The sequence below is a fragment of the Mycteria americana genome, chromosome 1 (assembly GCF_035582795.1).
Source record: "Mycteria americana isolate JAX WOST 10 ecotype Jacksonville Zoo and Gardens chromosome 1, USCA_MyAme_1.0, whole genome shotgun sequence".
Classification (NCBI taxonomy): Eukaryota; Metazoa; Chordata; class Aves; order Ciconiiformes; family Ciconiidae; genus Mycteria; species Mycteria americana.
Genome location: NC_134365.1, coordinates 139436147 through 139450589, shown reverse-complemented (window position 1 = coordinate 139450589; position 14443 = coordinate 139436147). Strand labels below are relative to the sequence as shown.

The 14443-nt window shown below is 43.4% G+C and overlaps 1 protein-coding gene across 1 annotated transcript in view; it reads left to right on the top strand.

The window, feature by feature from the left end:
* Window positions 1–1396, top strand: part of PRPS2 (phosphoribosyl pyrophosphate synthetase 2) — a 28269-nt gene extending 26873 nt beyond the window's left edge. Inside the window, exon 7 of the mRNA XM_075491903.1 lies at window positions 623–1396. Within this exon, the coding sequence (XP_075348018.1) occupies window positions 623–715 (93 nt within the window). The 3' untranslated portion in view covers window positions 716–1396. The remainder of the gene's footprint in view (window positions 1–622) is intronic.
* The last annotated feature ends 13047 nt before the right edge of the window (window positions 1397–14443 follow it).

The window sequence follows — 14443 nt, the reverse complement described above, 5'->3', positions numbered from 1 at the left end:
TTAGACGACAACTTTTTTTTTTTTGTAAATACACTAACGAAAATGCTCAAGATAACAATGACATATGTTTCTTTTCAAAAAACAAACTGAAAATACAAAGCTGACTTGTGTCAATAGCTTTTACATGAGATTGTTCTGGGAAGTCATGTGTCCCTTTTGGAGTTTTTTCTTAGTACAGAGTGGAGGAAAGCATAAAAGATTGGGTTTTTTAATGCAACATTGAATTTTTTAAAAGCTTAAAATTTATTTGGTATTTATTGAAACAAGGCAAGCACTTAAAAGGTATACTTCCCTTAAACTGTATTTGTGTCAAGTGGGCACTGCCATCTGATGGCTAGAAGAGTTTCTTTTTGACATGCCCTGTGACAGAAGTCTTCAGCAGTATGCCTGTGCAGCAATTTTATTCAATGCTTTCTTACTCAAAAATTGAATTTGTACTTTGTATTAATGCAGTTCTTGTGTATGTATTAAGTACCTAACATTTTAATGTTATTTTACTTCCTAGAAGAGGTAAGAGAGCACAAAGGTGAATTGAATGTTTGTTCATCTGTTTATAAACTGTATAGTTTATTGTTCTTGGCATACCATAAATTTTATCTTCTTGATTTTTTTTTTCTTTCAGGTTATTGACATTTCTATGATCCTGGCTGAGGCAATTCGAAGAACACACAATGGTGAATCTGTGTCTTACCTGTTCAGTCATGTCCCCTTGTAACTGCAGGAGATTACGTTGCATCTTTGCAAAGGTCCCTTCAGCTAGCACTGTTGTTCTTAACAATGCATCTCAACCACAAGAAATGAGTATCTTTGCACAATTCCAGAGCTTGTATGTTTAATTATTATATTTGTCTTGTAATTACCATTTGTTCTTTGTAAATGGGCAGTAAATCTCCGTCTTGCAGAAACTTTATGAATTCCCTTGAGAGTCTGGAAGTCTTGTGTATTGCATAAGTTCACTTTTATGTGCCTATCCTCACTTGCTGCTAAACTGCTGCTTCAGATCTGTTTTTCTATACAGAACTACAAACTGTTCATAGAACTTAATGGGATGTATGCATGTAAGATCATTTTCTGTGTTAAGCTAAATGCTGCAGGCTTGGGTATCTTGTATCTATTCATCTGTCAGGCAAGCAGCTGTTGGCTTTTGTTTTGTTATGTTTAACTACCATGAGTAGGATTTTGTAAGCCCTAACAGAATGTAAACTTCAGGTTAATTTTGAGGAACTGTTGACACATCCAGAGTATTAACTGTGTTTCATATATTTCATGTTCCTTTTTTCCACGAGATACATGTGGCTGCTATTTTCTTTTGTAAAGCTCTCATTACATTAAATCGTTTGCTTAACATCTATTCTGTGCAGTTACTGTCTTCAGTTGTAAGATTAATGTTTCAGTATTCCTGGGATGATTCGTTTCATGTGTTTCAATAATAAGGACCAATCTTTAATCATGAGCAGTTTGATTTAAATTCATTTTTTTCCCGTAGTTTTTGACATTCCTTGATTGTGATCATATGAATCATTTCATAGCAGTTTTCCTGTTAATATTGTAAAGCTTCACTATGCAAAGTCCAAACAGCAAATTTAAACACACTTATATTTATACAAGCTGCTCTCTACCCACATTTACTTGATTAAAAAGTATCTGAAAATACTTTTGTTTTTTTTCAGACTACACAGTCAATAGAGCTTCAGATTTCTATTACAAAGTACCACAGTACTTTACTGTGCAGCCAGTGTACTATGGTAGACTAACTAGTCTCAAATACTTTAACATTAGAGAATTAAAATCTTTATGAAAACAGTTTTGCCTCTTGTATGCTGAGAAGGCTTATGGTTAAGTACTGGTAATGCAGTCAGTAACGGATTCTGGGGGAAAAAGACAAATCTAATATTGTAATTTTAGGTCTTTGAATCCTTCTATGGAGTGTTTTCAGTCTTCCTGCTAGAAAGGAAGAGTTTCTGTGTATTAAGGTAGTGTTCCTGCACCTAGAACACAGGAAAACTCAGTTTCCTACCTGAAATTGCAGTTAATTACAAAAGCATTTGCCATGCTTGATAGATGCTTCTTTACTCTGGAGCTGCATAAAAAATAGCCTTATTTCATCCTACCTTGCTTATTCTGGGATATATTTATAGTAATGATGCAATGTTGTATTATAAAATGGATTATTACATTCCATTTAAGACAGTCTTCAGACAGACTATTCTTCTGGTTTCTCTGAGAATTAATCTATTTTGTCTTTATAGGTGGGTTTCTTTTTCCTATATAAAAATGAGGAAAACAGAATTTCACTTGTACTGCTTTCAGAGATGAATACAGAAATGGGGTATATAAAATATTGTGATAAGAATTCAGTTTAGCCACTAGTTCTCAGAGGAGAACTCATTACAGTTGAATTTTCAAAAATACGTTATAACACAGTGGAAATTAATCTACATGATCGTTTTATTCAGTAAAGTAATTTTTAAAATGTAAGATTATTTAACCTATTGTCTTGAAAATACTACTTTGCAGTTAATTTGTTAACCCCAAGTCTGTGGCCACATAATTATACCAAAGTTTAGACCTTACTACTATGCAAAAGGTATACAATACTTTTAATACACAGTATCAATTCAGTTGCTTTATAGATCAGATCTTTGTTACAAACAAAATGCTGAATTGTTTGCCTTTACTGTGCACAAGTATTGTAAATAAAACTTGAAAATTACTTGTGCCAAGAGATTGCTTGTGTTTTTATTCTTTTGATCCTATATTTTGGAGACCATGCCCTGCACAGGTCAAATAGGGAAGAACGTAGGCATTGATTCTCATGCAAACCTTGCTCATAAATCATGCTCCGGCTGTCTTGGACATAAGGATGAACTGTTAATCACACCAGACTGGTACACATCTTTATAATAAGATCATCCTTCTTCTTTTTATGGTCTGACAGAAGGGACACTATGTATAAATTTCATTGGGAGTTTGAATTAACACTTTATGAGCAGCTGAAGTTCTTATTTCTCAGACTGTTGTAAGCAAACCCACTCAACTGTATTTAACAGGATGAGATGGAGGAAAGAGCAGAAGGAAAATACAGAATTAAGCTTAGTGTGCGTGCTGCATTTTGCGCACTTGAAATGCTTATGATGAGTTATAGGTGAATTCCAACAGCTCTGTGAAAACCCCTTCCATTTTGACAGAATTAGAAGGCATGGAAACAGAAAATAGAGGTGTTTGGTGTTTCATGCTCTATGCTCCCTGGTCCATGCTGGAATTCTGGTCTGAAGATCAGATGACAGTTCAGCCTGGCGGGAAACTTTCTTCTCTCAACAGCATTATTTGGACATAAAGGAAAAACTACCGCATTGCATAGCGGAAGTTAGAGGTTTTAGTTCATATTTGTCTATAAACCTTATTTTGACTTATTCTACTGCCCTAGTGGAAGCACAAATTTTTGCCTTTCTCAGTAAAAGTACTTGAAGTTTGCAGCTGTTCTGGAAGCTCTTGTCATGGACTCAGGGTTTTTAAACATCAAAAGCTCAGAGCCTGGTGCTGAGGCAGTGGCCTATCAGGAGTGAAACCTGAGTGTGTTTTCACTGCACAAGTCCCTCTCTGAGTTATTTGTCAGGCGTCTATTGGCAATGCTGGCGCTCTGCGGTCTGTCAGGTGTTGTGTGGTGGCTGGCAGCCAAGACCCCACCCAGCCGGGTTGAGGAGAGAATGGGGAGGGCAGAAGTGAGAGCAGCTTGTGGGTGGAGATAAAGACAGTTTAATAAATGACAAAAAAAAAAAAGGGCAAATTGTGCAAAACCAATCACTCACCACCTCCCGCCAGCAGACTGATGCCCAGCCAGTCTCTGAGTGATGGCTGCTTTGGTGAAACTCCCCGCCGCAATTAGGTGTGATAGCGGACAGTCATCTTGTTTTTCTCCACGTCCGTGTTGTGCTGTACTTGTAAGAAAGGTAAAGTAGAGGAAAGAGAACAAAAGACATTGAAGAGAGCAAGTAACTGAGCTCAGGAGCTAGCTTTCCTCTTGTCCTATCGCTTGTTACCTGGGAGAAGAGACCAACCCCCACCTCTCTACAACCTCCTTTCAGGTAGCTGTAGAGAGCGATAAGGTCTCCCCTCAGCCTCCTTTTCTCCAGGCTAAACAACCCCAGCTCCCTCAGCCGCTCCTCATAAGACTTCTGCTCCAGACCCTTCACCAGCTTTGTTGCCCTTCTCTGGACACGCTCCAGCACCTCCATGTCTTTCTTGTAGTGAGGGGCCCAAAACTGAACACAGCATTCGAGGTGCGGCCTCACCAGTGCTGAGTACAGGGGCACGATCACTTCCCTACTCCTGCTGGCCGCACGATTTCTGATACAAGCCAGGATGCTGTTGGCCTTCTTGGCCACCTGGGCACACTGCTGGCTCATATTCAGCCGGCTGTCCACCAACACCCCCAGGTCCTCTTCCACCTGGCAGCTTTCCAGCCACTCTTCCCCAAGCCTGTAGAGTTGCATGGGGTTGCTGTGGCCCAAGTGCAGGACCCGACACTTGGCCTTGTTGAAGCTCATACAATTGGCCTCAGCCCATCGATCCAGCCTGTCCAGATGCCTCCAAAGAGCCTTCCTACCCTCCAGCAGATCAACACTCCCGCACAACTTGGTGTCATCTGCCAACTTACTGAGGGTGCCCTCGATGCCCTCGTCCACATCGTTGATAAAGATATTAAACAGAACTGGCCCCATACTGAGCCCTGGGGAACACCACTTGTGACCGGCCACCAACTGGATTTAACTCCATTCACCACCACTCTCTGGGCTCGGCCATCCAGCCAGTTTTTTACCCAGCAAAGAGTACGCCCATCCAAGCCATGAGCAGCCAGTTTCTCGAGGAGAATGCTGTGGGAAACGGTGTCAAAGGCTTTACTAAAGCCTAGGTAGACAACATCCACAGCCTCTCCCTCATCCACTAAGCGGGTCAGCTTGTCACAGAAGGAGATCAGGTTAGTCAAGCAGGACCTGCCTTTCATAAACCCATGCTGGCTGGGCCTGATCACCTGGTTGTCCCGTACGTGCTGTGTCATGGTACTCAAGATCATCTGCTCCATAACCTTCCCTGGCACCAAGGTCAGACTGACAGGCCTGTAGTTCCCCGGTTCCTCTTTCTGGCCCTTCTTGTAGATGGGCATCACATTTGCTAACTTCCAGTCAACTGGGACCTCCCCGGATAGCCAGGACTGCTGATAAAGGATTGAAAGTGGCTTGGTGAGCACTTCTGCCAGCTCCCTCAGTACCCTCGGGTGGATCCCACCTGTCCCCATAGACTTGTGTGTGTCTAAGTGGTGCAGCAGGTCACTAACCATTTCCTTTTGGATTATGGGGGCTTCATTCTGCTCCCTGTCCCTGTCTTCCAGCTCAGTGGGCTGGTACCCCGGGAACAACTGGTCTTTACTATTAAAGACTGAGGCAAAGAAGGCATTAAGTACCTCAGCCTTTTCCTCAGCCTTTGTCACTGTGTTTCCCCCCGCATCCACTGAGGGATGGAGATTCTCTTTAGCCCTCCTTTTGTTGTTAATGTATTTAGAGAAACATTTTTACTGTCTTTTACCGCAGTAGCCAGATTAAGTTCCAGTAGGGCGTTGGCACTTCTAATTTTCTCCCTGCGTAACCTCACGACATCCTTGTAGTCCTCCTGAGTGGCCTGCCCTTTCTTCCAAAGGTCATAAACTCTCTTTTTTTTTTTTCCCCGAGATCCAGCCAAAGTGCTCTGTTCAGCCAGGCCGGTCTTCTTCCCCACCTGCTCATCTTTCGGCACATGGGGACAGCCTGCTCCTGCGCCCTTAAGATTTCCTTCTTGAAGGATGTCCAGCCTTCCTGGACTCCTTTGCCCTTCAGGGCTGCCTCCCAAGGGACTCTGTCAACCAGGCCCCTAAACAGGCCAAAGTCTGCCCTCCAGAAGTCCAAGGTAGCAGTTCTGCTGACCCCGCTCCTTACTTCTCCGAGAATCAAAAACTCTCTCATTTCATGATCGCTATGCCCAAGATGGCCTCCAGCTGTCACATCACCCACAAGTCCCTCTCCGTTCACAAACAACAGGTCCAGCGGGGCACCTTCCCTAGCTGGCTCCCTCACCAGCTGTATCAGGAAGTTATCATCTTCCACACACTTCAGGAACCTCCTAGACTGTTTCCTCTCCACTGCATTGTATTTCCAGCAGACATCTGGTAAGTTGAAGTCCCCCACAAGAACAAGGGCTAGCAGTCGTGAGACTTCTCCCAGCTGCTTATAGAATATTTCATCTGTCTCTTCATCCTGGTTGGGTGGTCTAGAACAGACTGCCACCATGATAGCTGCCTTACTGGCCTTTCCCCTCATTCTTAACCATAAACACTTGACCCTTTCATCACCACCATCAAGCTCTAGACAATCAAAACACTCCCTGACATACATACAGGGCTACCCGGCTGCCTCACCTTCCTTGCCTCTGCCTTCTGAACAGTTTATAGCCGTCCATTGCAGCACTCCAGTTGCACGAGTCATCCCACCATGTTTCCGTGACAGCAACTATATCACATTTTTCCTGCTGCACAATGGCTTCCAGCTCCTGCTGTTTGTTGCCCATGCTGGTATAGATGAATATTGGTATAGATGAACTTCAGGTGGGCTATGCATCCTGCCACCTTTTTTGGTGGAGAAGCCCTAATTCCTATGTGACTGTTCTTAGGTGCTTCTGTGGTTTCTAACAGAAATATCTATATCATATAGATATTGTGTATTTATAAAAATATACATAGAGGAAGAAAGGAAGTTAATCCATATCAATTGCAGTCCATGAAATTAGGATCAAAATAACCTGTGTTGAGTAGTAGCCCTCTCCCATAAAAATGTCATGCACAATTTTTTAAAAGGCAATATCAAGCCCTATAATAAATGATAGTACTGTGTTTCATGGTCTCTAGAAGCCCATAAATTGACACACTTGCATGTTTAATGTGGGCATCCTTACTGTTGCTTGCTTGCCCTAACCTTAAGCCTTTATTTCATATGGAGCTGCTTTCCTGCTATGTGATTTGGTCGGGTCCATCAGTGTCTGGGTTCCACGTTGTTCTGTAGAGGCTCTTCCAGTGCTCCCTTGCACTCTTGCCTTAGAATGACTTCACAAACCATGGCAGGATTACCTACATGAAACTTTTCAAATCGGGGTGGTTCTGCAAGCATTTCATCACTAAGTGATAGGACTTGAGGATATCCAAATCACAAGTGCCAAAGCTCCTCTGAACCTGCCAGTTGTGTGATTTGCTGCAGTTCCTGCATTAGCATGCACCACCACTTCCAGCATTACTGCCTTAGCACTTCTCATCCTCTTCATCCCTCAGAGGAAGGCAGTGGTGCCCTCTCTGGCTACCCTATCTTATTGACCCCTTAGGAAGGGGAAAACAGGAGAGGTGTAGTTGCATTGCTGACCCTGGAGAGCTTGGAAACTAACTGCATTTATTTCAGGTATTTCTGGATGCCTGCTGCTTCCCTTGAAGGTAACTCACTTTCAATAATGGGAAACAGGGCAGGTGTGCGGCAGCGGCAGCATGGTGACCACCCAGCAAAAAGCAGTGTCCCCTGCTTCTGAGCTTCTAGCACCTGGTAGCATCAATGCAGCCACACAGACAGAGCTCCTGTTCAAGCATGTGACCACCCAGGTTTCTGGCTGTGGGATGTGTGAAGGGATATTCCTAGAGGTGGAAAGTGATTGCAAGCAAGACTGCAGGAGGTGTAACCAGACTGATGAACTGCTCTGCTTGGTGGCTGAGCTGCAGGAGAAGGTGAGCAGTCTGAGGAGTATTCAAGAGTCTGAGAGGGAGATTGATCAATGGAGCCATAATCTGCCATCTGTGATGTACAGAAGCCAACTCACCGTGGCCACTACAGAGCCAGGTCCTGGATCTGCTTTGTGCCAGGAGGAAGGCAGTGTCACAAGGGATAAGGAAGGGTGGAAAAAGGTTACAACACAGAGCGGTAAGAGAAACCCCTCCTTACCCTCTAAGTTACCTTCTAAGATACCCTTACAGAGCAGTTACAAGACCCTGGGTACGGTAGATGAAGCACATAATGAGAAAAAGGAGGAACCTGCACAAGCAGTCTTGCGAAGATCAGAGAGACCAGCCCCTTGTAACAAAACCTGCATTAAGACCAGCACCAAGAAGAAACAATGGCGAGTTATGGTCATTGGCGATTCCCTCCTGTGCAGAACGGAAGCACCCATTTGCAGACAGGACCCTCTTCAGGGAAGTTTGCTGCCTCCCTGGGGCCTGAATTAGGGATGTCACCACAAGACTGAAGAGCCTAGTTCAACCTTCAGACTACTATCCATTCCTGCTCTTTCACGTGGATACAAATGATGTCACAACAAAAAGTCTGAGGTCAATCAAAAGAGACTTCAGAGCCCTGGAAAGAATGCTAAAAAATTTGGGAGCACAGGTAGTATTTTCCTCAATCCTTCTAGTAATGGGGGGAGACCTCGTAAGAAACAGGGGAGCCCAGGATATCAATACCTGGCTCCAGGACCGGTTCCTCTGCCAAAACGTTGGGTTTTTAAGCCATGGAAGAGCCTTTGAGAGACAAAGTATGTTGGGGCCTGACAGGATCCACCTGTCCCAATGGTGAAAATGGGTCTTTGGGAGTAAGCTGGCGGGACTTGTGGGATTGAGAGAGCTTTAAACTAGAATTGATGGGGGAAAGGGATACCAACAGGATTGCAGTAGGTAAGCCAAGGGTTGGCATGGTATCGCCATATGGTGGCAATCCTAGTGGGAACATTTACACTGCTCCTGGGACCACCCAGGGCTCAGGAGTGTATCTGAAATGCTTGTACACCAATACACGCAGTATGAGAAAAAAACAGGATAAACTGGAAGCATTGGTCAGCTCCCAGAGCTACGATACCATTGGTATTAGTGAGACTTGGTGGAATGAGTCCCACGATTGGAGTGCTGGGACTGAGGGCTACAGGCTGTTCAGAGGGATAGGCAGGGCAGGTGAGGTGGAGGTGCTGCACTGCGAGTAAGGGAGAGGATTGATTGCACAGCCCTTACAGTTAGTGATGATGTGGTTGAGAGCCTCTGGGTGAGGATTAGGGGGATGGAAAACAAAGGAGATGTTGTCATGGGTGTCTACTACTGATTGCCCAGCCAGGATGTAAGCACTGATGAGTTATTCTATAGGCAAAGAGGAGAAATTTCTGGATCGGTAGCCCCTGTCCTTATGGGAGATTTCAACTTCCCAGACATCAACTGGGAATATCATACTGCTGTGATGACCAGGTCTTGGAAATTCTTGAAGTTTGTAGCAGGTATAGCTTCTTGTGACAGGTACTCAGTGAGCCAACTAGGAAAGATGCCCTCCTAGATTTGCTGTTTGTGAATAGAGGAGGACTCGGGGATATGATGGTAGGTGGCTGTCTTGGCCACAGCGATCACGAAATAGTTGAGTTTAAAATTTTCAGTGTAATGAGAAAAAAGGACAGCAGAGTTGCTACCATGGACTTCAGGAGAGCAAACTTGAAGCTATTCAGGGAGCTACTCAGCAGAGGACCCTGGGAATCTGCTTTTTAGGGCTTAGGAGTCCACGAGTACTGGTCAGTCTTTAAGAACCACCTTTTAGAAGCACAGGAGCAGGTGATTCCACTGTGTTGTAAGTCAGTCAAGCAGAGGGGCAGAAGACCAGCTTGGCTGAACAGGGAACTCCTCATGGAGCTCAAGAGGAAAAAGAAACTGTATGATCTCTAGAAGCAAGGTCACAGGAATAGTACAGAGCTGTGGTTCATTTATGCAGGGAGAAGACACAAAAGGCCAAAGCTCAGTTGGAGCTGGAACTGGCTAGTGTTGTTTCAGATAACAAGAAAGGCTTTTTTTAAGTATATTGATAGCAAGAGGAGGTCTAAAGAAAGCATTGGACTGATACTTGTGAAGATGGTCATCTGACTAATAGGGATGAAGAAAAAGCAGAGGCATTCAGTGTGGTTTTTGCCTCAGTCTTTAATAGTATTGATAGACCTTGGGCTGCCCAGTCCGCTGAGTCAGAGGACCACAAGTGTGGGAACAGTGACTTTCCATTTGTGGACACTGAAACTGTAAGGGACCAGCTGTATCACCTGAATGTTCACAAGTCCATGGGGCCTGATGGGATTCATCCCAGAATTCTGAAGGAGTTAGTGGATGTTATGGCAGGACCCCTCTCAATCATCTACCAGAGGTCTTGGGAGTCTGGGCAGGTCCCTGCTGACTGGAAGCTAGGCAATGTTATTCCAATCTACAAAAAGGACGTGAGGGAAGACCCAGGGAACTACAGACCTGTTAGTCTAACCTCAGTTCCTGGAAAAATTATGGAGATTATACTAGGTACTACTGAAAGGCATTTAAAGAATAATGCAATCATCAGGCACAGTCAACATGGGTTCACAAAAGGAAAGTCCTGTTTATCTAATTTGATATCCTTCTATGATAAAGACACCTGCCTAGTGGATGAAGGGAAGGCGGTGTTTATAGTTTTTCTGGATTTTACTAAGGCTTTTCGTACTGTCCCTCACAGCATCCTTCTGGACAAGTTGTCCAACTGTGAGATGAGTGGGTTCACGGTGAGTTGGGTGAAGAACTGGCAGAAGGGCAGAGCTCAAAGGGTTGTAGTGAATGGGGCTACATCTGGCTGGCGACCAGTCACCAGCCATGTTCCTCAGGGTTCAATTCTAGGGACAGTTCTGTTCAATACATTTACCCATGATCTGGCTGCAGGAGTTGAATGCACCATTAGCGAATTTGCTGATGATACCAAACTGGGAGGTGCTGTTGAGTGTCTTGAGGGACAAGAGGCCTTGCAGAGGGATCTAGACAGATTGGAGCATGGGGCAATGATTAATGGGATGAAATTTAACAAGTCCAAATGCCAGATTCTGCACCTAGGCTGGAGTAACGCCGGGCACAAGTATAAATTGGGAGAGGAGTGGCTGGAGAGCAGCCCTGCAGAAAGGGATCTGGGGGGGCTGGTTGGCAGCAGGCTCAACATGAGTCAGCAGTGTGCTCTGGCAGCCCAGAGGGCAAACCACACCCTGGGTGCATCAAACACAGCACAACCAGCCAGCCAAAAGCAGTGATTATCCCACAGTATTCAGCGTTGGTGTGGCCTCACCTCAAGTACTGTGTGCAGTTCTGGGCCGCACAATTTAAGAAGGATGTGAAGATCCTTGAATGCATCCAGAGGAGGGCAACAAAGCCGGTGAAAGGGCTGGAAGGCATGTCCTGTGAGGAGTGGCTGAGGACTTTGGGTTTGTCTAGTTTGGAGAAAAGGAGGCTGAGGGGTGACCTCATTGCTCTCTGCAGCTTCCTGAGGCGGGGACGTGGAGAGGGAGGTGCTGATCTCTTCTCCCTGGGATCCAGTGACAGGACGCGCGGGAATGGCTCAAAGCTGCACCAGGGAAGGTTTAGACTGGACATGAGGAAGCATTTCTTTACCGAGGGAGGTCAAACACTGGAACAGGCTTCCTAGAGAGGTGGTCAATGCCCCAGGCCTGTCAGTGTCTAAAAGGCATTTGGACAATGACCTTAGTAACATGCTCTAACTTTTGGTCAGCCCTGAACTGGTAAGGCAGTTGGACTAGATGATCATTGCAGGTCCCTTCCAACTGAAATAGTATATTTCTATTCTATTCTATTCTATTCTATTCTATTCTATTCTATTCTATTCTATTCTATTCTATTCTATTCTATTCTACTCTACCCTATTCTATTCTATTCTATTCTTTGAATGCCAGGCGCCTTTGCTTTCAGCAAACAGTTTTAACCTGTTGTAAACACCAAATGGTCAGTCTTGGCACTGGGATAGCCTGGTGTAGCCTCAGCTTTCAGGAATGGGAAAGTCTATCTCTGTGATGCTAGTGGCTCTCTTGGTCATATGTCAGCGCACCAGGCAGTTGGGTAAGCTCTTAGTGCAGATCTGTGAGGGTGTCCTCCCTCACCAGAGCTCTGAGAGCTTCCTCTGCCCTTGTTGTAGGCCAATCTTTTCTACTGTTGTCTTCTGTTTATTGTTTTTGTTATTTTTAGTGCCTGCAAACACATTTCTGCAAGTGCTATCAGCAGGGATCCTACATTTTTACATCCCTTAGGGCTTCTGCAAGTGATTTTGTTATCATTTCCTCAATTTTGCTATCCATTTCTCTTTGTGGTTCTTTTCGTACGTCTGCCTACATCAGTTTGAAGAGTCAACTTATGTGTTTCAAAAATTGAGCAACTTAACTTATCTCTGAGAGTTTCCTGGGTAAATTATGCAACGTTACACTGAACGAGGTATTAACCATGAATACGTGGGGCTGTATTATAATTATTGGTATGAGCATTAGCACATTAGAGAAAAGACATTACTGCAAGACTTTAAGACTTTGAGTAAACTACCCACCTTTAAGATAAATACAGTATAATCCTGATTTTGATAAATAAACTAAAGCAACTTGCTGTAAGTTTTCCTTTAGAAGACAAAAGAAAAGAAAAAAGAAAACGTAATGTTCACCAGTCCAATTTCAGTCTAACTGAAAACCAAACCTGTAGATGATGGATTAAGGCAATTAAAGACTCCTGCTCTATTTTAAATTATATTCTTCACTCACAGAGGTGGCAAAATACATGCGTGGTTACCAGTGGGTCCTCCCCTAGCACGTGGAACAGTAGGAAGTACTCTTCTGCTTTCAGTTACTTTGTGTTTCACAGGAGGCAAAAGAGATTTTGCACAATGTCTGAGGGAAACCTGAACTTTTAAAATCAGTAAATCGGTGACTCCCTGTGCCTCTAAAAATCAAATTATAGTTCTGAAGTTCTGGACTGCTGCGCTCCCCTGCATTTACCCCCCACCTTTTGAAGGGAAATATTGCTGTATTTTGCTTCCCACATTTCATAGGTTTAAAAAAAGGCAAAAAAAGCGCCCTGTGTTTCTATTAACGTTCAGCTAAAGTTGCAGTTTCACTCTGCGTGGAATTGAAACTTATGTGCTCTTGGCTGGGTGACAGCGAGTTCCTAATATGAAAAAAATAAAATCAGCCTTAGTCCAAAAGAAAAGGCAAAGTGTCGGTACAGCTATTAAAATTTCTGAAGTTTGAAGGTATAGACTGCAAGGGAGATCTGCAAAGACACTGAGCAGCTGTCAAAAATTACAGGGTTGGCTGACTGGACACTGTGCTTTAGAAAACCTACGTACAACCAAATCGAGTGGGCATTAAGCATCTCATGTTTAAGTGATGTTCCAGTGTCATATACTAGGGATGTGGTTAGGTGCTTGAAGAAATCAGCTTTCACAGTCCAGCTTGTGCCAAGTCATTCTTTTATTTCACAACTAATTAAGCACATTTGCTTTACAACAAGGTGAACAACTACAAATGCATCAAAGCTAACTCTCTCTTCTGGTGATGTACAATCTGTGAAATATTCGGAGTGGAATAGGTAGTGTAGTGTGTTCACAATGAAGGTTTTCCTCCTACCAGAAATGCATTGAATGGCCTTGCAGAACACAGCAGGATTTTAGTGAGATGTCTGCATTAGTTATAATAACCCCCAATGAAAACCTCAGTGCATCTTGAGTGAAAAGAAAAATCAGGTTACCAGTAAATTGCAGAGGAATCGTACTTTATTACAGTACTTCTAGTAATCAGGCACAAAGGTGAGAAATATAGTCCTGAACCTATAGTACATTAACGAGCCCTTGCCTAGCCCTTGATTGAAACAGTAATGATGCTGTACACTTCCTTGTTTTTGTTTATGTCTATAGGACTCAGCCAGTAAACCCAGGGAATTTTAAAGTATGATTGTAAATTCTTCCCCTGTTCATTCTTCAGGTTCCAGTCTTCCGAAATGAGTTCCTCAGCTCCACCACAGTCAGAGAAATTATGAACTGCTATTTAAAATGTAAAGAAAAATATGTAGGGAAAGAAGAGATAACCTCCCCCCCTACCCCCAATAAATATCCATTGAACTCGTCTGTCCTGCTAAGCATAGAAACTTCTAAGTGTGAAACTCTCAAACAGACACCATGTTCCATGAAATGCTGGATTGTCACCCGCTTAAGTCTGTCCATGTCATCTTTCACTTGGTCCCTTCTATACTCTCCCACACAGTTTTCATCTTTTTGTATGCAGTTTCCTATGCCCTTACCACTATCCTTTTTTTCCTGGTTCATTTTGGTTCCCTTCCCTGAAGTCCCATTCACTCAATACACATTTCTTCCACAAAGTATTCAGCTTAAGAGATTTGTCCCAGTTCTTGAAGCTATTAGCAGCAGAAATGAATCCCAATTATTATTATTATTATTATTATTATTATTATTATTATTATTATTACTAAACTTAAAAATATAAAAAATTGTTAATGTTAATTAACAATTTCTGTCTCTTTGTTCATGCAGCTTACACTAAAAAAGGGGGAGAAAAAGAAGGAACTTGA